The sequence below is a fragment of the Gastrolobium bilobum genome, unplaced genomic scaffold, assembly GCF_033153095.1.
Source record: "Gastrolobium bilobum isolate Gb01-03AN ecotype WA unplaced genomic scaffold, APGP_CSIRO_Gbil_v1 utg16824, whole genome shotgun sequence".
In the NCBI taxonomy this organism is placed as follows: Eukaryota; Viridiplantae; Streptophyta; class Magnoliopsida; order Fabales; family Fabaceae; genus Gastrolobium; species Gastrolobium bilobum.
In genome coordinates, this window is record NW_026899360.1 from 304442 (window position 1) to 327660 (window position 23219).

The 23219-nt window shown below is 35.4% G+C and overlaps 1 protein-coding gene across 1 annotated transcript in view; it reads right to left on the reverse strand.

The window, feature by feature from the left end:
- Nucleotides 1-3478: 3478 nt before the first annotated feature.
- LOC133289951 (uncharacterized) overlaps nt 3479-23219 on the reverse strand; it is a 109456-nt gene continuing 89715 nt past the window's right edge. Inside the window, exons 47-65 of the mRNA XM_061487999.1 lie at nt 21816-22373; nt 21638-21711; nt 21122-21470; nt 20942-21040; nt 20703-20858; nt 19949-20130; nt 16752-17264; nt 15890-16067; nt 15626-15762; nt 11565-11691; nt 9339-9560; nt 8911-9270; nt 7692-7850; nt 7321-7605; nt 7035-7250; nt 6862-6914; nt 5855-5963; nt 3984-4493; nt 3479-3884 (exon numbers count right to left, since the gene is read on the reverse strand). Of these exons, the coding sequence (XP_061343983.1) occupies nt 4155-4493; nt 5855-5963; nt 6862-6914; nt 7035-7250; nt 7321-7605; nt 7692-7850; nt 8911-9270; nt 9339-9560; nt 11565-11691; nt 15626-15762; nt 15890-16067; nt 16752-17264; nt 19949-20130; nt 20703-20858; nt 20942-21040; nt 21122-21470; nt 21638-21711; nt 21816-22373 (4116 nt within the window). The 3' untranslated portion in view covers nt 3479-3884; nt 3984-4154. The remainder of the gene's footprint in view (nt 3885-3983; nt 4494-5854; nt 5964-6861; nt 6915-7034; nt 7251-7320; nt 7606-7691; nt 7851-8910; nt 9271-9338; nt 9561-11564; nt 11692-15625; nt 15763-15889; nt 16068-16751; nt 17265-19948; nt 20131-20702; nt 20859-20941; nt 21041-21121; nt 21471-21637; nt 21712-21815; nt 22374-23219) is intronic.

Here is a 23219-nt window from a genome sequence, read left to right on the forward strand (position 1 = left end):
GATTTTTTTAATTGAGTGTCTATCAGTAGTAATCATTGGAGAGATAAGTTATGCACACACCAAGCATCTGCTTTACTACAATTCTGCTTTACTCTATCATAGTGTAAGCATCAACCAAGAATTGTTGGAACAGTTTTCTTGAGTGATGGAGAACCTGGGAGGCTGGGTCTCCTCTAATCTTATCTGAAGTCTAAATGAAACGAATTCTCTCATGCTGATGGTTTGTCTTACCCTTGTTTTACTACAGGTTATTAAAGAACGCTGGACATCATCACGATAACCATCTTCACCGTATGGAAATAACAAAAGATACTGCAAGCCCAGGTATAACGGAAGCTTCATATCTATGTGCTGCAAAATTTTGTTTTAGGTCTCAACAATGATATCCACCCATTGCACTATCAATATCTCCAACTATCAAAGCAGCAACCTCAGAAGCTGATGCAAGATTATAAACATTTCCATCACTGCCACGTCTTCGAATAAGCCTCAACCTATAACCATTCAATGTATCTTCACAGTAACTGTCCTTGGCGTATCGGAAAGATTGGGCAATACTATCGTGTTTATCTAACATGTCCTTCAATGATGACACAATTTTAGGATCCAACATATCTTCATTGTTTTTAGAACTGCAAAGATATTAAAAAAAATTGTTAAATAATAATGACAAAGAATGTATTATAAAAAGAAGAAAGTATTAAAAAATAATAGAAACTGGGCCTTAGGCAGCCCAATCTGTTGTCAACTTCATGCTCAGTATATCATATATATAAAGTTGAGCAAACTTCGGAGCCTGATGATCAATAGGAAGAAGCTTGCCCATTAAATGATAAACCTGACCTCCAACCCGAAAATAGTAAGGTTCAGAACCTGAATTTACTGACCCATCCACTTTTCCTCCAAAAGATGTGAAGAAAAATATAATGTTGTATGCTTTTATATTGCGTAAAAAATGACGGCTCGACACAGTTGAATTACTGTGTAGTTGAAGCAATGCATTCGGAGCAATTTTTAACAAAGGAAGTTTAACTTTTCCATTGACGCAACACATACTAAATTATGGTTTGCTGGCTTTGTGATCTTTCTTAATTGGCTCTTCATACCACATATGTGCTCCACAATGAACACAAACAAAAGTTGGATCCTCGACATCCCAATAATCTAAAGATACACAAAAGGTGAGAACCGAGAATTACAAAATAACATAATAAAGAACGTACAAAAGTAAGAAAAACATACCATGTTCAATATTAGGAGTGGTTGTTCTTTGTTAAAAATGGTCTGTATTAAAAAAAATAGATGTTCTAGTAATTTTTATGACACACAAATGGGCAAAAGAGATATGTGAATTACATATTTAAAAATACGTGTAAGAACATATATATTTTGAGATGCAATCATGAAAAAGATCAAAATATTTATCGGCGATCATCGTTGATTAATCTCTAAAAGAAAGAACATGTCACTATTTTCCTATAGATATATATATATATATATTAGTGTATTACCCTTGCGATGCACGAGGGAAAAAGAAATCGGTTTGTCTCTCTCATAAAAGTGAATGCAAATCGTAAAAGTATATCGCTGCATTTTATGCAATTGCGAAAATGAATGGTCTTTTGGATTACCATATTTAACTTCAACTACGAAGTGTTTATTGAAATATTAAACGTACTAACTCAAATATTTGTCAACTATACATGTACAAAAAGTTAAAGTTAGGTACCTTATAGTGTTAGTTAGACAGTAACGGCCTCCGGACCGGGCCCATTTTGTCATCTTTAACCGTCAATATTTTATATCAACATAGTTTGCCAGACCAGTAAATATAAGAGGAAAAAAAAATGTGTTGGCGGGCTAACCCGCCCGTTTGGAAGGTGGGGTGGGACGGCCCGAAACTCATTTTGCCACATCTAACTATCAACATTTTATACCAACATGTAATAAATAAAGAGTTGTCTCTAAATTGACTTCTGAAGTGTGTGTATTTGTGACAAATATATTAGATAAAGAGTTGGCAAATATGTGAGTTATTACGTTTAATATTCTAACAAACACTTAGCCACATAAAGACGAATTTGTTAAACAATAAATATAAGAAGAAGAAAAATGTGTTGGCAAGCGGGGGTGGGTCGACCCTCTGGGCCGAGACCAATTTGCTACTCTAACTATCAACATTTTATGTCAGCATGTAAAGTTTTTATATTTAAAAGTAATAAGTTATGGCTGATTTATATTTTAAAATCACATATAATTATAAATGCAATTTTACATTGGTTTTAAATATATATATTCAATTATTTGGTTTTACTTTTCAAAAATTGGCTAGTATTACTCCACAATTCGATATAATGACTAATTCTTTTGATTGTAAGTGTAATAACAACATCGGTTAAAATAAATAAATAAATAAATTATATATATATATATATATATATATATATATATATATATATATATATATATAAATATATATAAGTTGTTGCCCAATAGGGCGGACCGAGTCCATTTTGTCAACTCTAACCGTTAGCATTTTTATATGTTATTTACGTATAATTTACTCTCATGCTATAGATAGAATTCAAGCGGGATCCACCATGTCAAGTACAATTTATGATATGTTATTTACTTATTACAAATATCAAGTATAAAACCCCCTGGTTTACAAATATTATGATATTTTTTTAGGAAAATATTAGTCTCATGTTACACTCTTATGCTATAGAGAGAATTCAAGCGGGGTCCACCATTAAAAAGTAAAATAAATAAATAAAAAAGAAGTGATTCGCTTTTCGAAGTGAGAAAAATGAGATAACTATCTCATGTAAAATAAGAGTAATATTTTTCATTTTTTTAATATAGATGAATCTGGAGTGGACTACACGTTTTTGTTTTTTTTTTTGGTATTACGGACTACACGTTTTCATTCAAACCAACATTGGTTTACTTATCTATCAACTAGTAAATTAAGTAAGACCCATCCCTTTTTAAAAAGGGAAAAAAAAAGTGAGACACATCTTTTTATGTGAGTGTAACATGAAAGATGAATCTTATGTAACATAAAAGTATAATTTCCCATATAATATTGTACAAACTCGTGGCAAACACTTAAATAGTTAAGACTTGAGAGACTTTATGAATTTTTATTTTTATTTTTTTTCACTTCTGCATTTTTTTTATGTATGTTGGAAGTAGTTTGCATCTATCATATCATGAAACAAAAAAATTTCCTACACACACAATATTTTATAGGGCCCGCACTTTTTGAAGCAAAAAGAAATAAAAAATTAAGGCACGCAAAACGAATCTCTATAATATTACACAATCACTTTTCTTATAACTTAACTCTTATAAAACCCACGTTGGAAATATTAATTTTGGATTTTGTCTATCGAAATACTCGTCATTGTTTTATTACTACACTCTATAGATTAACAACTCCACGGTTCTAATTTACTAAATGAATATCGCACCAATTAATCCAATACAAAAAACAAAATGCTAAATTAAGAATAAAATCAGCGAAGAAAAGACTATATACACACTATTCACCAAAAAAATAAAAAAGAAGACAATAATATACACACAATTTGTTATGCACAATCACAACTTGAGTTGTTCAAGGACATAATCTGCAACTTCAGAGGGGAAATCTATTATTTTCACATGTCATCAAATCAGCTATTCTTTAAAGTAGACCCCTGTTGTTAGTCATTGTTTTGGTTGTCAACCGCGTAACGTAACATCCACCACCTCTAGCAATCAAATATCTGGCGTTCCAAAAAGAAAAGCCAACGTGTCTGTCTGTCGAGACATGAGCAACGCAGGGATAAATGAATAATTGCATGTGCGCGCTCGCAGTTTGCTTTTATAGGCTGAAGCTAAAATACAACTAACAAGTTACTAAAATAATAAAATAAAATACAACAAACAAACAAACAACATAGCAGACATAGAGCTGAATCAGAGAGAATATATACATTATCTCGATCCAAGTTCCATCGCCATTGGATGCCGGAAGCAGTAATAATCACTGAGATGAACTCCGCCTCCATTGTTATCGTCCAACTTATATTACTGTCTTCTTTGAGAAGACACATCCTCCAGATCTCCAGAAAAAACAAAAATGGAGATTAACAAAATTTTTGAGACTATGGCAATTCCAACCGAAATTGAGGGTCATCACGGACCCTCTTGGGCTTCCAGTCGGATTCTTGCTTGCTTTGTCGAAGAGCAACAAAATGCAAAGCATCACTCTGCACTTGATAGATATGACAGGTCCATGGATATGAATCAGGTGAAGACCAAACCTTCTGCTCTTCAAATGCAGTTTCCTCAACCAGTGACTCAGCAATGCAGTAAACAAGATCAGGCTCTGGTTCCATATAACCAGCAACAACAACACATCCAGGAGAAACAAATCCATCTGGAGCCCGTGGGTGCCAAATTGACACTGGAGTGACATAATCTTCTAAACAATTTCGCCACACCTACAGAGGATGTCAAACCATTCTTAGGTTTTAAGGCATTAAACCTCTTACGTAGTCAGTCATGATTACCATTGTCTGCTAGTGCAAGCATTTTGGAAAAACACAACAAAAAGACGAACGGTTCTTTTTCTTTATCAAATGGCAGCTAAACAACATCCCCATGTCATACAAAACTCTTCCGCAATTAGAAATAAACATAAAAGAGTAGTGCCTATATTTGAAATCAATGTCATCTTATTATCTACAACGAGGTATGTAGAGTAGTGAATTTAATTTGAAAATTAAGGACAAAATTATCAGCTATTGGTTGAAAATCATTATTCTTAAAATAAATGAAAAAGTGTTTAAATGATTAAAGCCTCTCTGCTACAGGCATGAACCATCTGTGACCAATAAATGGTTGAGGGTGACATGTTTTCTTACAACTCTTGAATGGCAAGAAAAATGTAGTCCTCCCAGATATCTTGGCCAATAAAGTAGAAAAGAATCCAACAAAAAAGAAATTATAGCTAATCTCTATAAGTTCTGGAACCATCATTGTGGTTCGAGCTTTTTTGCTTGTGAGGTTCTTATCCTACCTTCTTTAAGCCCAAGAAATCTCTTCTCTTCCCCTGCTGCAGGTTCCCTCATTACCATTTTAGGATATGCTAGTTTGAGTAGATGGAAATGGAGTAGTAGAAAAATTGAAATGAATATTACTTTAACTTGGTACAACAAAAAGAAGAAATATTTGAAAATAATCAATTTACACTCCACTCAAAAGTTTTGGCCACTCCTATCGCAATAAAGAAAGCTGAAATGATTTTTATACCCTCTTCCAAGCAATAATGTTCACTATTCTCCATCCACTCAAACAATCATGGCCTTAATGTTTTAATTTTGATTGCTGAGACATTGGGAGAGTGGTTAGCCCTTGATATTGGCTCAAGGTTATTCCAAGATTTTCTTCTTTGTTCTGCTAGACCAATGTTTCTGCACTACTTCATGAACCTTCCCAAGGCTGGGCACTTATAATTTTCATAACTGTTTTCCTTTTACCTTAGTTGAGCAGAACCTAGGTAAAACAGATAAATATCTTGTAGAAGGATTTACTGTGCAAGCATTAGTGTCGTAATGTTGTACTAGTTGCTTCCATGTCCCTCCCCCTCCACACAAAAACATACCTGAACATTTTGTTTTTCTAAAACTGAAGAATATAGCAGAGTCAATAAAATTTTGCTTCATATTTACATCGATTTTCTATTATTTTCTATTATTTTCGTTGGGAATAGGCAAGGCGTTTATCTTCTTTGGAAATGTTTGCAGTCATATGAATATTATAACATGCTAACTTGTACTATTAACATCAATTATAGCCTTACCAGGTCATACCCCTTCGGGAGAGCAAAAAATCCATCAGTCTTGCGGTAGACAGCAGCAACATTTGGAGGATGGATACCCACATGAGCAATATCCCCAATATATGTATACCTGGAAAGGTAATTGTTTTCACATTACAAATATTTACAGGATCTCTGGTGTAAAGGCATGCTCTTTCAAATTTAATTAATTCAATTAAACGAAAGCACAATAAAACATTTGATTAATATAAGAAAATGGCTTTCACAATTCCACATGACTTAATCTGTCACTCCAAAGCTGAAGAATAGAGTCAACATAAATTACAGAGAACATCTCTTTTCAGCTTCAATTCATAGGAAGAATGAGTAAACCTAACTAGATCAGTGATGGGATTGCCTCTAATGACATATCGAGTTGGTAAAATAGCATTGGCCAAGAACACTCCTAGTCCTCTAATGACATATAAGGGAAGGATCCCTAAACCTAACACCATAAGGTTTTGTGAACCCATTAATGGTAGTTCTCCCCCTACCACAGGCTCCCTCTAACCACTACCCAATAGTGGTATTAGAGCCAATGATTGATTGACTTGTATAAACCGAGCATCCAAAAGAGATGAAAATACCTAAAGCAGGACGATCTATCTCTTCAAATCCAAGGTCAAACTTAAGTATGCATATGGAATTTGATAGGAGGTCAATATTTTTTTTTTTTAATTTAATATATTAAGAGAATTAGGATAGATTGGGATCGTCACACTCGGTGGTTGGTAGCATTAACATGTTTGAGAACTTCCAAAATAATCTGATAAAAGTTTTTATCTACCTGGATTCGTTATTTCCAGGACATCATTAAATTCTACAATTTTTAATAAATAATTTAATTTTCCTAAGTTTCTGATTGTTTGATATGATTTCCACTCTTTAACTAGTAGAAAAATTCCTTAACATGATTACCATTTCCTAACTCACGTGCAACCACAAAATGCAATAATATATACTTCGTAAAAAAGAAAAACGATAATTACCCATCAGGACAAATAGGCCTCCAAATGCTACATATGCTGGCATCTTGCGAGATCTGAAACATAAAATGGCTTGTTATACTTGAAACACCACTAAATCAGTTTTTGAATTTCGTGCCCCAGTGCTTATTCAAGCAACTTCAGCAGGAAATTAGTAAAGGAGAATAGTAAAGCACCTGTTTTCTGCATAACGAGCATCGACCTTTGTATTCTTGTTCACTGCTCCAAATCTTTGAAAAAGTAATGCTGTGTCTAACAAATCGCCTGTCAACAGGGGCAGTGCTATATGATGAGATCTCTCTTGAACTAATAATGGCCTTATTGGGGGTACGTGGTTCTCTACTATCCACTTCAGTCCAGGAAAAATATACATTTCTCTGACTTGAAGGAACCTGGAAATGATAATTCTATTAAAATTATGTTCCACTTCCTGAAAAGAACCAGGGTTTAAATATCACTTACTTTCAGAATCAAGCTTTTCATGTCAGACTGATATGCCTTCCATATTCTACGCACTACTGAACATATCTTAACAGCATGGGGTTCACTTTCTTCAAATACTTCTCCACTATTGCATTTTATCACTCGAACAAATTTTTCAGATCTCCGGAAATGTTTCAGATGGAGGATCAAGTGAGAGGGTTGGGAACTGCCTGCTTTCGCCAACTCCAGTGCCATCAGCTCATCCCAAGGTACATCCCACATAATCTTGCAAGGTTTTTTATCCATCTTGTCAGGAGCAAGACACTATAAGAAAACAGCAAAGTCAGTTATGTTATTCTCTAGATGAGATACATAATCCCTAATCCATATGACCAATCTCCTTGACTAACCTGAAGCAACATGACTCGTTTATTCGTAACTACAACAATTCTCTGATGAGGCACACTAAAATGCTCTTCATAATAATCAGACAATGCAAATTTTGAAGGTTCTTTGAAAATCTCAGTACAGCCAAATTGCCGACTTGCCTCTCCAAGGTAAAGCACCATCTAAAACCCAGCAAACAAAGAAATGAGACAAGCAAACATATATAAACCGTTGTATGACATAACATATATGCAATTTACAGACTGACAGACAGAAGATTTCAAAACATGCAAATCTTGCTAGGTAGCCGGCAACGTATCATGGGCAAATCTTTTCCAGGGACAAGCTGCTCATTTTTCCATGTAATACAAATATAATTTCATCAATAAATAAATAAATAAATAAATAAATAAATAAAAGTAAGCCTTATACCCGTTTGTAGCTGTATAAATGATTAATATGAAGAAATGGAAACCCCCCTTACCCTCCTTACTGTAGGCTGGAGTTTACATCAGTAGTGTTTGTCCTAAGCATATTTTGCAGGAGAAAATATAATTTATTAGTGCTTCATGGTTAAATTTATATAATGTGGACTTTGAGTGCACCCAGAATAAAGGGCATAGTCATCTTTTCATAGTGTAGTTCGAATAGAGGGGTGTAAGGTCAGTGTTTTGTATCATAAGCACTCAATCTCCGCAAGAGTATCTTGACAGTATTTTAGAATATCTAGGCCTACTTATTAGTATAAATAAATGGGACCAATGAGTTAGCATTTTCTATCACATCATCACACACAATATCAGTATATTCTTATATTGATTATTCCTTTTCTATCTCTTTCTTTGCTGTACCTAAGCTCTATAATTTCAACAGCGTCATTAGTGGAATGTATTTTTATGTGTCTCTCTATCTCTTTGTCTTTTCCATATAATAAGTAAAATTTCAATTCTCTGATCAAGGGCAAAAGTACTCTCAAATCTTCGTAGGTTACATGGTAAAACTTCAAATGTATCATGAAACGTCATTTCCAGAGATAGGAGGTGCTCATTTTTCATGTACTACAAATATAACTCCCTCAAATAGTTCGAAAAGAGTTCATTAGCCCTCAGTAGCTACATAAACAATACGTTCAAACTTAATGGGAACAAATGAAAAATATGACAACCCCCCATGTTCCCTACCACCAAAAAAAATAATAAAAATAGTTCAGAATACTCATAGAGAAGTAATTAATTACCACACCTGCCCAATAGCTTCTCTCTCACAATATTCTCTAAGTATCCCATTAGCATGTATAGCCCGTGGATTTCTAATTCTGTGGAAGGTGGTCTTGCTGTTGAAAACTTCGAAGCATTTGGAACAACTTGCACCAATTCCATCAACAGTCAATGAGAAAAAATCTAGTGCCCCACTTACTGGTTGCACAATGAAACCTAAAAAGGCACGTCCAAGCCCATGAGCCAATCCTAGGAGACCATTCTGTCGGGCACTCTCGACAGGCTTTCTCACTACACCAGAGACCCCAAAGGCAACACCTTGGGCAAGAGCTTCAGTTCCTTGAATGATCCCATCCCCAACCCCAGTGATTCTCCTTGATCTTACCTGTTGCAGTGTTAAAGTCATCTTGGTTTACATGGAATTACAAAAGTGATTAAGACAAAAGTGTTTACCTGCTTTGCTCGTAATTGCAGAAATTGTCCATCCGTGGAAAGCTCAGCGAACCCTCTGCTAAGAGAAGCCAACGTTGAACTTGTCATACCTAGTACATCCACTGAAAATATTAAATGTAAGGGATTATGAATCAAATCTCTCCAAACGCGGTTTCCAATGGCCGGAACAATAGAACTTTTTCGCATGAATCTGTCTCTGTGCATCACCCTCCTCAGATGCACCTAAAACAATTGGTCATAGTGTTAGGATTGTTAATTTACAGATGGTCACATCATGTTCCAGAATGAAATGCCATTCTGGATGAGGAAAATGTGGCAACACAATTATAGGATTACAGATATTTAGGGAAAACAAGAAAAACTCTAAAGTCCAAGTGCACTCAAGCATTCACAGTGGTGCACAGAACTTGCAAGTACCACAGTTCCAGATAATCCTTGCAACGCAGAAAAGCAAAATTCTTCTCTTTGGTATTCTACTTGTGACTGTTCTCGAGGGAGTAATTTCTTATATGCAAACAGACTGGATAGCCTTGCGGCATTCTTTAATTTTCCATGCTACTTGTTCTAATTTATCATGATTTGGAAGATAACCTATCCTCGGCTATTTGACCATTGTGCCCTTTTTTAATTTAAAAAAGTACCACTTTGCCCCCGTTATACACCAATATGCCCCAGTTTGACCAAAATACTCAAGTATATCAAGTCTCATGAACATATACACGAGTATATGACCCAGATACTCGAGTATTTGCTGTTTCTGGGCATGTACTTGAGTACATGGGCAACAAAACTTTTCCAACGCGTAACTCGAAAAATTTTGTGAAATCAAAAAAAAAAAAACACCTGATTCGGACACCCGAGTCAAAAGTTATGCCCTTCTGAAATTTTTTAATAAAACTTCGGAAGGCCATAACTTTTGACTCGAGTGTCCGAATTAGGTGCTTTTTTTTGTATTCCATATAACTTTTCGAGAGCTATGCGTTGGAAAAGCTTTGTAGAAATTCTTTTGAACATATACTAGAGTACATGCCCATATACTCGAGCATATGTTTATGAGACTTGATATACTCGAGTATATGGTCATATACTCGAGTATATTGGCCGGTCAATGGTCAAACATGGGTAGATTGGTGTATAGTTTTAAGATCGGGATAAAGTGATAATTTTTAAATTAAAAAAGGGCAAAATAGTCAAATAGCCACTTATCCTCCCCTTAGTTCTACAACTCCATTTTCACATTTCATTTTTTATTTTTTAACACAATCACTTGAATGATACTGAATATTATTTCTGAATGAAATATTGTTCATGAGTTCATTCTAATATACAAACGGTTAGAGATGTAACATAAATTTTCGTCTAATAGCTTATGCTTTTGGGATAATTAGTTCATCTAATGTCATTTAGAGGAGACCTAACTAGATAATTACCTGCCTAAAATAATGCTTGATCTATGATGATAAAATATTTTACAATGACTATAACAATTTAGAGAATATTATATGGTAAAGGATGCTTGATGCGGGACTATTACAACACAATCATATAAATTGGAACAAATAAAAATTAGGAAAAATAGATAATGTATGTTGAGGTGTCAGAATATTAAGGATAGAATTACATGCTACACTATCTGAAGAGCAAAATGACAATTGTAAATAATCATTTCAACCCCAAAACTTAAACTTTAAGGTGAAGACACATTAATGATTTTTTTTAAATTTTATATTATATTTCTCTAACACGCCTCTTCTCACAAAAACCCATTGGACTTGAAGGGTGAACAATGCACAAGCTCACCTACCTGTGCTAAGAAACTCCACAATATTTAATTATTTATTAATAAAAAAAGGAGCGATAAAGATCGAACTTGTGGCCACCTGGTCAGAGGCTTTGATACCACATGTAAAGAACCACTTCAACTCAAAAGTTTAAACTCTTAGATGAAAGCACATTAATATTTTATATATTTGAGACCATATTTCTCTAGTACGTACCATGATAAAAACCTGGCAGATATTCCTAGTGTTCATCCAAGTCTACATACATTTTAGAGCATGATGTAGTAGTGTCATCACATTTAAAATAAAGGAAAGGAGAATATACACCCAAAAGATTCAGCTATCAGGTGAATACCACATTAATGATTTTATATTATATTTCTCTAACATGGCAAATGACAAATTGCAATTGAGTGTAATTCTATGTATAGATTACATAACTTACCTGTATCTTGAAGGCATTTCCAACGGCTGAAAGTATAGGACTCCATATGCCCAGGACCCCATGAGGTCTTTGTCCTGGAGCAGTCTCCAGTGAAAACTTCAATCTTACTTCTGAAACATCTACTAGGCTGCAAAATTAAAAGGATCAACCAATTAAATCACAATATATCCAGACAAAATCACACAATAGTAACATAAAACAGGTAGGGTAAACTAATTGTTCTCGAGTAAACAGAACTATCTCGAGCTTAAGTAGTGCACAACGGCTTGGTTGCATTTGAGTACATACTACTTAACCAGGATCCCACTCTCCAACTTAACTTTCCCCCCAATAAACTCAATTCAGATGCAGCCACATTAGTAGGTTATGAGTTTTTTGGCGATAAAGGAAAAATTTATAATTAAAAAGAAAGGAAATAGAAAATATATTCGAGCGAGGTAGGAAATCCTCAAACTCAAAGTCACTTGGACCTAAAGCATGCAAAATCCTTTGACCTGAAGCATCGACAAAAATCATGCTCATCATTATCTAGGTATGTGATTTAACTTAACCAGGAAAAATAGAGGTGGAAGGATTGAACTCAAAGTCACTTATCGAAGAGGCTCTCTCATACCACATCGACTAACCAATCATCCAAACATCTTAAGTTGTTAGGTGCAAACCCAAGAGCACTTTTACTCCAAAAGGTTAAGTACCAGATAAAGTTTTCAATAATATAACTTTAAATCATGCTTCCACAGATACATATATGCTTTTGGGGGAAAAGATGAAATGAAAATGTAAATTGCGGTAAGGTTTCTCCAAAATAAGAGTTCTCCACTCTAGAAATCCAATACATTTGTGTCACCACTTTGTAGCTCACTCATACAAATATGCTTCCTTTGCCTTTGAAGTTATTTCTAGAATTAGAAATAACTTCAAAGGCAAAGGAAGCATATTTGTATGAGTGAGCTACAAAGTGGTGACACAAATGATTTATTATAAGAGGGAAAGCACAAATCCGCAAGGTACAAAGAAAATAACCATAAATAGATAAAAAGCACATCCGCACAAAAGAACACCTAGTCCCTTTGTAAGTCTGCCCTAAGAAAAGCTTGGGCATTAACCTTTGTTAGAGTAGTTGTTAGAATAGTTCAGTGTATATAATAGAATAATTCCACATCTTGTGGGCTTAGCCTATTAGGTCTTTTAGTCTCATTAAATAGAGAGCTCTTGTACATTGTAACACACTATTATTCAATATACAATTATTCTATTATTCAATGGTACCAGAGCTATTTGTTATGGGGATCCACTTCCGCTAAAACCCTAAGCCCACTGCTTGAGTATTCTCTTTTACTTTGCCGTGCGTCCTTCCGGCAAGTCAAATAGATAAAAAGCACATCCGCACAAAAGAACACCCAGTCCCTTTGTAAGTCTGCCCTAAGAAAAGCTTGGGCATTAACCTTTGTTAGAGTAGTTGTTAGAATAGTTCAGTGTATATAATAGAATAATTCCACATCTTGTGGGCTTAGCCTATTAGGTATTTTAGTCTCATTAAATAGAGAGCTCTTGTACATTGTAACACACTATTATTCAATATAAAATTATTCTATTATTCAATCTTAAGTTGGTACCAGAGCTATTTGTTATGGGGATCCGCTTCCGCTAAAACCCTAAGCCCACTGCTTGGGTATTCTCTTTTACTTTGCCGTGCGTCCTTCCGGCAAGTCTTCATCAGCCGTGTGTCCCTCCAGCAGATCCTCTACACCGTGCATCCTTCCAGCTTGTTTCTTCAACCGTCAGAACCACCAATCGCCTTCGGAACCACTGTTCGTCACTGTTCATAGCCACCAGAGTACTGTTCCGACATCGATTTCAACCGAAAAGCCTGCGATCAGAGTCTGTGGAAGACCCATCACCAGAGGAGTCCCCACGCGTGGCTCCTTCCCCCTGCACGTGGTGCTCAAGCGCCACCCTTCACCAGCGCATGTGTGCTATTCCGGCTTCCTTTTCCGGTGGTTCCGAGATAGAATAGCTCGGTTTTTCCTTCTCTTTCCAGATCTGTGCTTGGTTCTTTGTAAGTCTATCTTTCAGCGCGTGTTTCTTCTTGATTGGCTATCGTTTGCCGTCGTTTACGCTTTTATATTTTGTTTTTAATGGCAGTAGCATCCCCTAATCACTCGAAGGTTAACTCTCCTTCTCCTCCTGCCAAAACTTCCTCGGGTATCATCTCTACTAATGTTGGGCCCATTACCTCTTCCAAACTGAAGGGTTTTGATAACTACAAGAATTGGGCCACCTTTGTTCGTGTCAGGTTTTTTGGACAGGGGCATGGGTGTCATCTCACTATTCCATCTACTGATATCCCTAAGGCTGAGAAATCTGATTTGGAAAGGATTGATAATAAACTTCTGAGTATTTTTTGGCAATCTATTGATCCAATTGTTTTGGACATTTTCTATTCTTTTCAGACATGCTATGAAGTGTGGGAGAAAGCCAAACACCTCTACACTAATGATATCCAACACCTCTATTCTATTATGTATCAACTCATGAATTTGTGCAAATCATCTGATATTCAGATGGAAACATATATTGGCAAAAGTCGATCTTTGATGCAGGCGTACTTGGACATGTTGTCCTACCCTTCTGATGCTTCTGCATATCAAAAACAGGTGGAACATCTCTTTATGGTTACCATTCTTTTTGGTCTTCCCGAGGAATATGATGTTGTCCGTACATCAAAGGAGCACCAGGGAAAGACTTATTATATTCAGATCAGGAAAATACATAAACTTGTGGTTATTCAGATCCTGATTGGGCAGGATCACCCTCGGATATATGCTCTACTTCAAACTATTGTGTCTTTTTTGGAGGAAACCTAATTTCTTGAAAAAGTATGAAACAAACTGTTGTTGCCCAATCTAGTGCAGATGTCGAGTATCGTGCAATGGGAGTTGCTACCTGTGAGCTAATCTGGTTAAAGCAGTTGATTCAGGAACTCCATCTTTATGAACAGAAACAACCTATGACACTCATTTATGACAATCAAACTATGCTACATATATCCTCTAATACTATATTTCATGAGAGAGCCAAACTTATAGATATTGATTGTCATTTCATTCGAGAAAAGATTCAACAGGAGAAATCAAAACACGCAGATGTCTCACTAAAGCTCTTAGAGGTCCTCGGGTTGAATACATTTGTAACAAGCTAGGTGCTTACAATATATACGCACCAGCTTGAGGGGGAGTGTTAGAGTAGTTGTTAGAATAGTTCAGTGTATATAATAAAATAGTCCCACATCTTGTGGGCTTAACCCATTAGGTTTTTTAGTCTCTTTAAATAAAGAGCTCTTGTACATTGTAACACACTATTATTCAATATACAATTATTCTATTATTCAATCTTAAGTACCCTCAAGGAGTCTAAGACAACAACCCAGTCCTATAAAATATGTAGAGGAAGATTATTCCTAACAATTCTGGAATTATGCTTCAGACAAAGTGATAAACACACCAAACACCAGCAAAAAAGTGCACAGATCTAAATGACATCAATGAATGCGACACTTAGATGCATTTCAAGGAAAATTAGACTAATTAAAAGTAGATACATGTCAATCATGCATGAAAGAACTCTAATACAAACACAAGGGTGATATGTAGGAAAAAAGGGTTGTTATGCAACCTTACCCTTGCATTTCTACAAAAAGGTTGTTTTCCAGATTCAAAGGTTATAAAGGAGTAACCTTACTACTATTCAAAGGCTCACCCTCATATAGGAGAAATGTAACAAATGCATGAAATCATTTCTTTTGTTCATCAAATTCTCTTGCAATGGCGAAGAGAGATATTATATAGCCTTTATGCAAGCTTCAAATTGTCAGTGCATTGCTAGAAGATACATGCACATATAATTAATTGACAAGCAAAAATGGTGGTTGGTGCTGAAAGAGGAGATAAAAGCCAAGAAAAAACGCAGCTAGCTATAATATACTGAAAATCTTGAACAAAACCACAACCATATCTTGAAAAATCTAAAAAAAAAAAAGAGAAAAAGAAAAAGAAAATTACTCAAAACGTATCTCTGGATCAACTTCTGTGACAGTTGAACTTTTAGGTAAGCGATCTAGCTGCAGATTGTTGTAGAAGTCCACGATAGCCCAGATAATAGGTTCATGAATATCAAGCCTCCAGCATTTCTCAGTTACCTGGAGTGTCCAATTTTGAAGGGATTATAAATAATAATATTTAAATATTTTAAATTTTAATTTTACCAAAAGAAAATCAGAATATTTTCTCAGATCACATCCTAGCATCAAATTCAACAATACATACCCGTATATAAACATAAGGGTACACTTGAATTCCATCTTTATTCTCATTCTGCATAGTAATTGTCATCTTGAATACCGGGTATTGCACATCAGAGGTCTGCTCTGGTGCCAATAGCACAGGCATCAATGTTAGAGGGAGCTGGTTGTCCAGTTGCAAATAACCAAATATGAGCTTGAACCTGTCAAAATAATGTCTAAAAATCAATTTTTTTTCTACTTATTAAAAAAAAAAAAACCAATTTTCTGGAGTATGCGTGAGTAAACTCAGAAAAGATGAGATAGCAACCGGCAAGATGATATATCAATGAAATTATTATTTGCAGTTTTTAATCATTTTGTCATATAAAATTGACAACTCGTCATAAATAAAAGGAACTACCAGGTGGTCATTGCGAGATCGAAAGGGAATCCGAGAAGGTCATCAAGAGTAATGCATGGGCTAAGACAAGTATAGATCATATAAAAAAGAAACCCTAGCAAAATCACTGTGTGTTTTGACATGTAATAACTCATTTAAAAAAAAGGTTACTGAGAAATTATGATAGACTTCAACACCCTGGAGGAAAGACAGAAACCTACCCTGAAAATGCCCAAATAAGCCCTCACCCTATCCTAAAAAAGCAACTCAAAATCTCATGCTTTTATCAGAATACACATTTAAAGTAATTTTTTTTACCATTAATTGGTAATCAGGATAAAATATGCATTTTATATACATGCCATTTTTTTAAATGAAGCACATAACTAGCAGCATAAAATGAAAAATCATGCCACATATATATAGAACAAGTAAACATGAGGTTGTGTGTAAGAGCGCATCAGCAGCCTCCTGCATAGCTAGTTGAATATGATAAGGCTGTTACCTGCTTGTCCTTCCACCATCATAGCCAGTTGAATATGTTAAGGAGACCCTCTCCAAGTATAAGTATGAGAGCTCCTTTGGTCTATGGTCCACCATAGAAATTCCAACCACTCCTAACTCAATTAAGAGCTCAAAAGGTGTAACACTGTTCTGCGTCTCAGCCTTAGTACCAGAAACTCCCCACTTTCCAACAGGCATTGGGCCTCTAATCTCTTCAATTGAGCTTGAATTCAGTATCCTTTCATCTATGAACTTTGCAATTATTATATCTCCCCCATCAATAACATGGAATTGCAGTCCAAATTCTGCAGAACATAACCCAGTCCTTTCCAAATCAAGTTTCCATATTGCATTGCTATCATCAGCTCTAAGCTTAGCATCTAAAAACTTATTGCCGTAAGGATCTTCCCAAGAAAAATTTGTTGTTGACAGAGGTTGCAACTCAATCCAGGCATCTTCACCAAATCCAGACTGCCGGATGCTAAGTGCCTTATTTGTTGTTCTGTTCTCAATTCTGTTCCAAGCAAAGTTAGCTTCTCGCACAAAGAAAGACACTCATGCAAGCTTCTCATTCACAGATTTAGACAGACATATGACAAGACACTGAATTTGTTTTTTTATTATTCTTTTGGGACGGGGGAGGGTAAAAAACTATGAATTGGTGCAATATCACAAAGTGATATTTTGGAATATGAAGACTTTTTTATTTTTGGTATAAAGAAAAAAGAACATAAATTGGCTACATTGGCATATTACATCACAGTCCTATAAAAAACAGAACATGCAAAGACTCATTTATTTGTCTCACATTTATTGCTAGTTAAGTTTGTCCATTTTCCTCATATTTTAAAATAAACACAATATCAAAGCATATATAAGCAAGATAAAAAAAAAAAAAAAAAAACTTTTTCACCTTGACAAAGATATAATATAAAAACTATTCACTGAAGCAGAGAAACTTTACCAGATGGCCAACACCAATGCTACAAATCCATCTGGAAAGTACATATAATGCTCGCATCCCATCCATAAAGTGAGAAGTGAGAAGAGAAAAACAATTAAATGAACTAATAGTGTATGTCAGAATGTTTGAGAATATCTTGAACGTATTTTATAATATTTTTAGAATATGTTGTGGAATTAATGTCATCTAATTAAGGAAACAATCTTAGGAGTTTACCTCCTAATTTTTCAATAGGTTTCTTTATTTAATTAAGGTTAGATGTCTTAATATATTAGCGGACTTAGGCTTGTACTGACAGTACAATACTAGTGCTTGACTTAATTATAAGTATAAATAGTTATTAGTACTTTTTATTACACACGTGTGTCTTCTCAGTTAGCTTAGATTCTGTTATGAAAGTTAGTTTTGGTTTTACTATAAATGTAACGACCCAACCAGTATAATGTGAGTTTTCACTCATAAGTTTTCAGATCAAAAACTCTAGTGTTCTCTCTTGCTCGTCTCTCACTTTCTTCTACTTTCTACATCAAATCAATCTAATATCATACTGTTCAGAGGGAAAAAAAAAATCTGAAATATTCTATGATCCCTGGAACTATTATTCATGATGTGTAGATGTAGCCCACATAAGGCCGGGCTCCAAGTTTTGAGCAGCATGGCCAGATTTACACTGGAACAACCTGAATTGACAGCTCTTTTCTACCATATTTTAACAGAATTTCAACAAACTGTTTAAAAAACCAGCCATTTGGAAGGTCTACATCTGTAGGAATATTCCTCAACAGTGAAAGAGACTTTATGGGAGTTTTTGCAGCTGTTATTCATTATGAGGCAACTAAATAATCATAACAGTTATGAGATAAACTCATATAATGAGGAACCTCGTAGAGGATAGGCAGACAATTGTATTGTGTGTGTTTGGCTGAGACATCATCTCAGATTTAGGGGCTTGTCCCTTGCAAGAAAGTGCTGTTGTATTACTATCTATCTCAATAAAATAAATCCTCCCTTTTTTTTTCTACTCCTTATATTCTCTTAACAACAATTTTTGGGATTTCCAGTCAATGGTGTGACAATTTTGGTCCAACTTGCCGGATCCCATGGAATCGAGGGAGGAAGCCTTAGAGAACTTTATTGAAAGCCTTAGACAAGAGACCGGAGAAAATAGTCGACGTCAGGAAGCATGGGACAAAAAAGTTTGAGGGGATAGAAGAGATCCACGTGCTCGTAAAGGGAATGTCTAGTTTTTGACAGAACAGATCTGCCGGAATTTTTTTTGAAATCCAAGAAATACCTTCCCAAGTAAAGGGACAATTGACCTTCGTAAGCATGGAAGTAAGTGTTGTTCACGGTTCCGGTTTTTAAGGAAGAGGGTTTCCAACCTCTATTGGGAAGGACTGATGAATGCAATGATTTAACGATTTGGGAAGTGCTCTCAAGTAGTATATATGAACAGCTCTAGACTATACAATAAGAGAAGAGGGGGGGGGGGGGGGGGGGGGGGGGGGGGGGGGTTAATGAATACATAAAAGAATTTGAAGCTCTTGTTGCCCGGGATGCCAACCTTGGTGAAGAACAAACCATGGAATATTTTTTAGGAGGGCTTAGACCAGAAATCAGAAGCCGAGTCAAAACCCATGAGCACAGAGACATGATGCATGCCATGAACATCGCCTGAGACATAAAAAAGGAGATACGAACGCTCAGGTATGGAGGAACGGCGAGCCGCAGCATGCCTAGGAAAAAAGCTTGCGAATCACCATTTTGGGAGAAGACAAAACCAGTGACGGAACAGGAGAAGAGAAGGCATCTAGAACTGGGAACAGTGATGTGACACGAGGCAAAACAGGGGCTGAATCTGAACTACAATGACAGAATCGTTTTGCTACTTCTAAAGAAGAATGAGATCTAGTGTGTGTTCGTATTAGCTCATTTTGTGTTCTGAAAAGCTTATAACCAAAAGGACCAAAGAGGAATCTTAAGATGAAAAAGCCATTTTTGTGTAAAAATAAAGGAAAACCAAGCATGATCCTACAGATGTATATTGTTCTTATGTGAAAGCGACAAAATTTCAGTCACATAAACTATACAATTAAGAGATCTTATTTCTGAGATACTGGCAAACCATTTGAGAATCATTCTACTACTTATATCAAGAACTAGATCCAACACATTTGCTTGCTTTATAAGTAAAGGATATATTACTAAACTTGTCTATATATGCACATCAGTACCTGATAGGACCATCATTTGATCCAAGGCGGAATACCACGACAAAACGGGATCCTTCTTCATATCCACGAATTTCAGTTCTCAAAAATTTAAGAGTACCACCATGCATCCTCAAAACAAGAGAAATCGTGTCCTCTCTTAAAATTTGAATGGGAAATGACCAATTGGCACCTTCTAGTCTCACCTAAAAGTAGAAGTGTTTTGATCATTAAAACTCAACCAGATGAAGATTGTGGACGGGAAAATTGAAAACAATCAAATGATATATATATATATATATATATATATTCAGAGACCAACAAACAGTGCAGAAACTTGCACTGTCATGCTTCTTAATTAGCTATTATGTTTTGAATGACCACACAAATTTGACATACCATGGTGTTATGACATTTCTGGCCCATCTTTACAGATAATTAACAACCTTTACACATAACCACTAATTAATTACACCGTAATTTTTATTAGTAATTCAAAATATTGTAGTTTTACAATGGTGTAATCAAATCAAGGTACATAACAGTAACTGAACCCAATTATTTCACATTCACTCAATGACAAATTATGAGTACATGTATAACAATACCATTGACAATTAATAATTTGAAATTCTAAAATTTCTCTATCATTATGTCCCAAAAGAGAAAAAAAAAACATTCCCTATTAAACCCCGACTTGCGAGTCCAAAAAGAAAAATATAGAATAAATTAAATGAGGTCAATTGCAGCAATATATCAACTATGAACTGTAGCCAACCTGGAGTTTTTCAGGTCCACCAATTCCACGACACACAAAGGATACCCTTGAATCAGAAGCACGCAAAACCTTTGGTTCATCTTCAGTGCTCAACTTGATGAATATATCTTGACCAAGTCTGTTTGTGAAAGTCATAAATGGCCGAACAGAAATTACCTGTAAAGACAATCACAAATACAAAATTATTATAACTTGACAACCAGATAACATTTATGCTACATTTGATCTTTTGTAACAACCTTTGTTGGAGCAGACTGATAGGGGCATGGTTTTGTAGAAACAATAAGCCGCAAACAATTGCCATCACCATCATATGCATATATATCCAATGAGCCATCCTAAGGATAGAAAGAAGTTAATTTTTAGAAAACCCCTGTCCAATTACTTCTCGTTTGTCAACAAATGAATCCTAACATTACCATATCACCAAGAGGAGAAAGGTCTTTAACAGGTCCAAAATGGTCATTTCCTGATTGAGCAATTGCCACTGAAAGGGCCAACATATTGAAGTTTAGAACAGACGCCATTGTGAAGCCATCATATATTTCCTCTTCAGTTATTTCTTCAAGGATTAATCCATTTTTATTTTTGGTCTGAAATTGAGCAGCAATCTTTGGCCCACGTCTTTTTCCTGACATATCAAGAATCCTAAATGAAAGTGGAGGACATCTAGCTACTTCTAACCAATAAGGAGCATAGACTCTAATTGTTTTAGCCAGTAAGGTGCGCTCTTTGTCATAGTTCTGTTCAAGAATGATTTGGATAACCCTGCACATAAGGAGGCATATAAGATGGGTTTAGTGCAAATTCACCCGTCCCTCAAAAGTAGACGTCAATAAAAATTTAGCCAAATGTATAAAAAAAAAAAATTAAAAATAATGTACTAGATTGGGAAAATTCTAACTATCCCATAAATAAATCCAGAACTTTACAACCTTCCAGATATTGAACTTCTCAAATTAATTGTTTTTGATGGACTCCCATGAGGATGGGATATAAGAACAGCTTCCTGTTAAAAAAAAAGGTGGTATATTAATATCATAATACAATATAACAAAAGTGACCAAGTAACAAAAACAGCAAAAACAAAGGTATTGATAGGCCTGTGCTTACATGTATGGGAAGCCAACCCCTTTGCGGAAGCAAAGATAAGAACAAAGGGTTCCTAATATCAGCACTGTATATCTGCACAGTTTTTCCCGATAAAAATACTCCTCTTGAGCATGCAAGAAAGTGGCCACTTGATTGCATTTCAAGAACAGAATATTCAGCAGCAAGGGGAAGGAAATTGCTAATTATTAGTGGGGGTTTTACCACTAAACACCAATCCTGAATAGCATCAGAATGGATATCTTTAGCAATCTCAGTTGCCTGTATGCTTACACAAAACCACGACTTGTGGGAGCCACCTGAGGTTCCATGCATTTCATTGCAGCACAATAGTTCCTCAGACTCTGAAAGAGCTGAAACACATAGCTTTGAGGTTTGCTCCTCCTTACTAGCATCCTCTGGTTGCCTAGGTCTGTCCACTACAGAACTCCAAGAGTACTCACTGGGGTTTGCTGAAGCCCAAGGCCTTAACTGTAAGAAATATTGTACAGATTGTGTCAATCCAGATAGAGGAAGTGGAGCAGTTTCTCCTGGTTGCAGTAGCCCAACAGATATTTCATGCTTAAGATGATCATCTGCTATTAGCTTCCTGTTTCTTAGCCATTTCCTCTGCCTAGCAGTATTAAAAGATTCCTTCGGATCAAAGGATTCGGGCCATCTCAAACTCTCCACGTCAGGAGCATAAATCCAGCTATCAGAAGTATTGGTAGATTTCGTATCCAAATGCCAATCATCAATCCATTCCCAACCTGGTGGTAGATCAATTCCAGGAAAACCCTGGATTATAGAAAAAATAAAAAAATTAAGACAAGACAAAACAAATAAAAATGTGACAGCCATCCAAACTGTAAACCAACCAGTTTACGAGCTACTAATTCTGCATATATTTCCTGTTTGATTCTCCGATTGTTTATTTTTGAAAACACATTCACCTTGTATAGATCAATGTTGTTAAAATGTAGAGTCTACGTAGACACAGTAGAGATGAGCAGAAACGTAAAATCGTGAAATGTAAACGATACGTAAGAGTTTACTACATAAGAAAAAAAATAAATATATATATATATATATATATATATATATATATATATATATATCCTCTTATATGTAACCAAAACACACCAATACATAAGTCATCACAAATTTAAGTCCAAACACTAAAGGAAATAAAAATTAAGTTCAAACTAAGTCATCATAATACATATTAAAATCAAAACACCTAGGTAATAAAATCATAAAAGAGATTAACATCTCTAATTTAAGTCGTTGGAGTCCAAGTCAATATCATCTTCTTCATCCCCTTTTCCACTAATAAATTCACCAATAAATTCAAATTAAGAAAAACAAAAACAAAAAGAAGAGAAACTCCAAATGTTGGTTGGTAATAAAACACAGGAACTTGGTTTG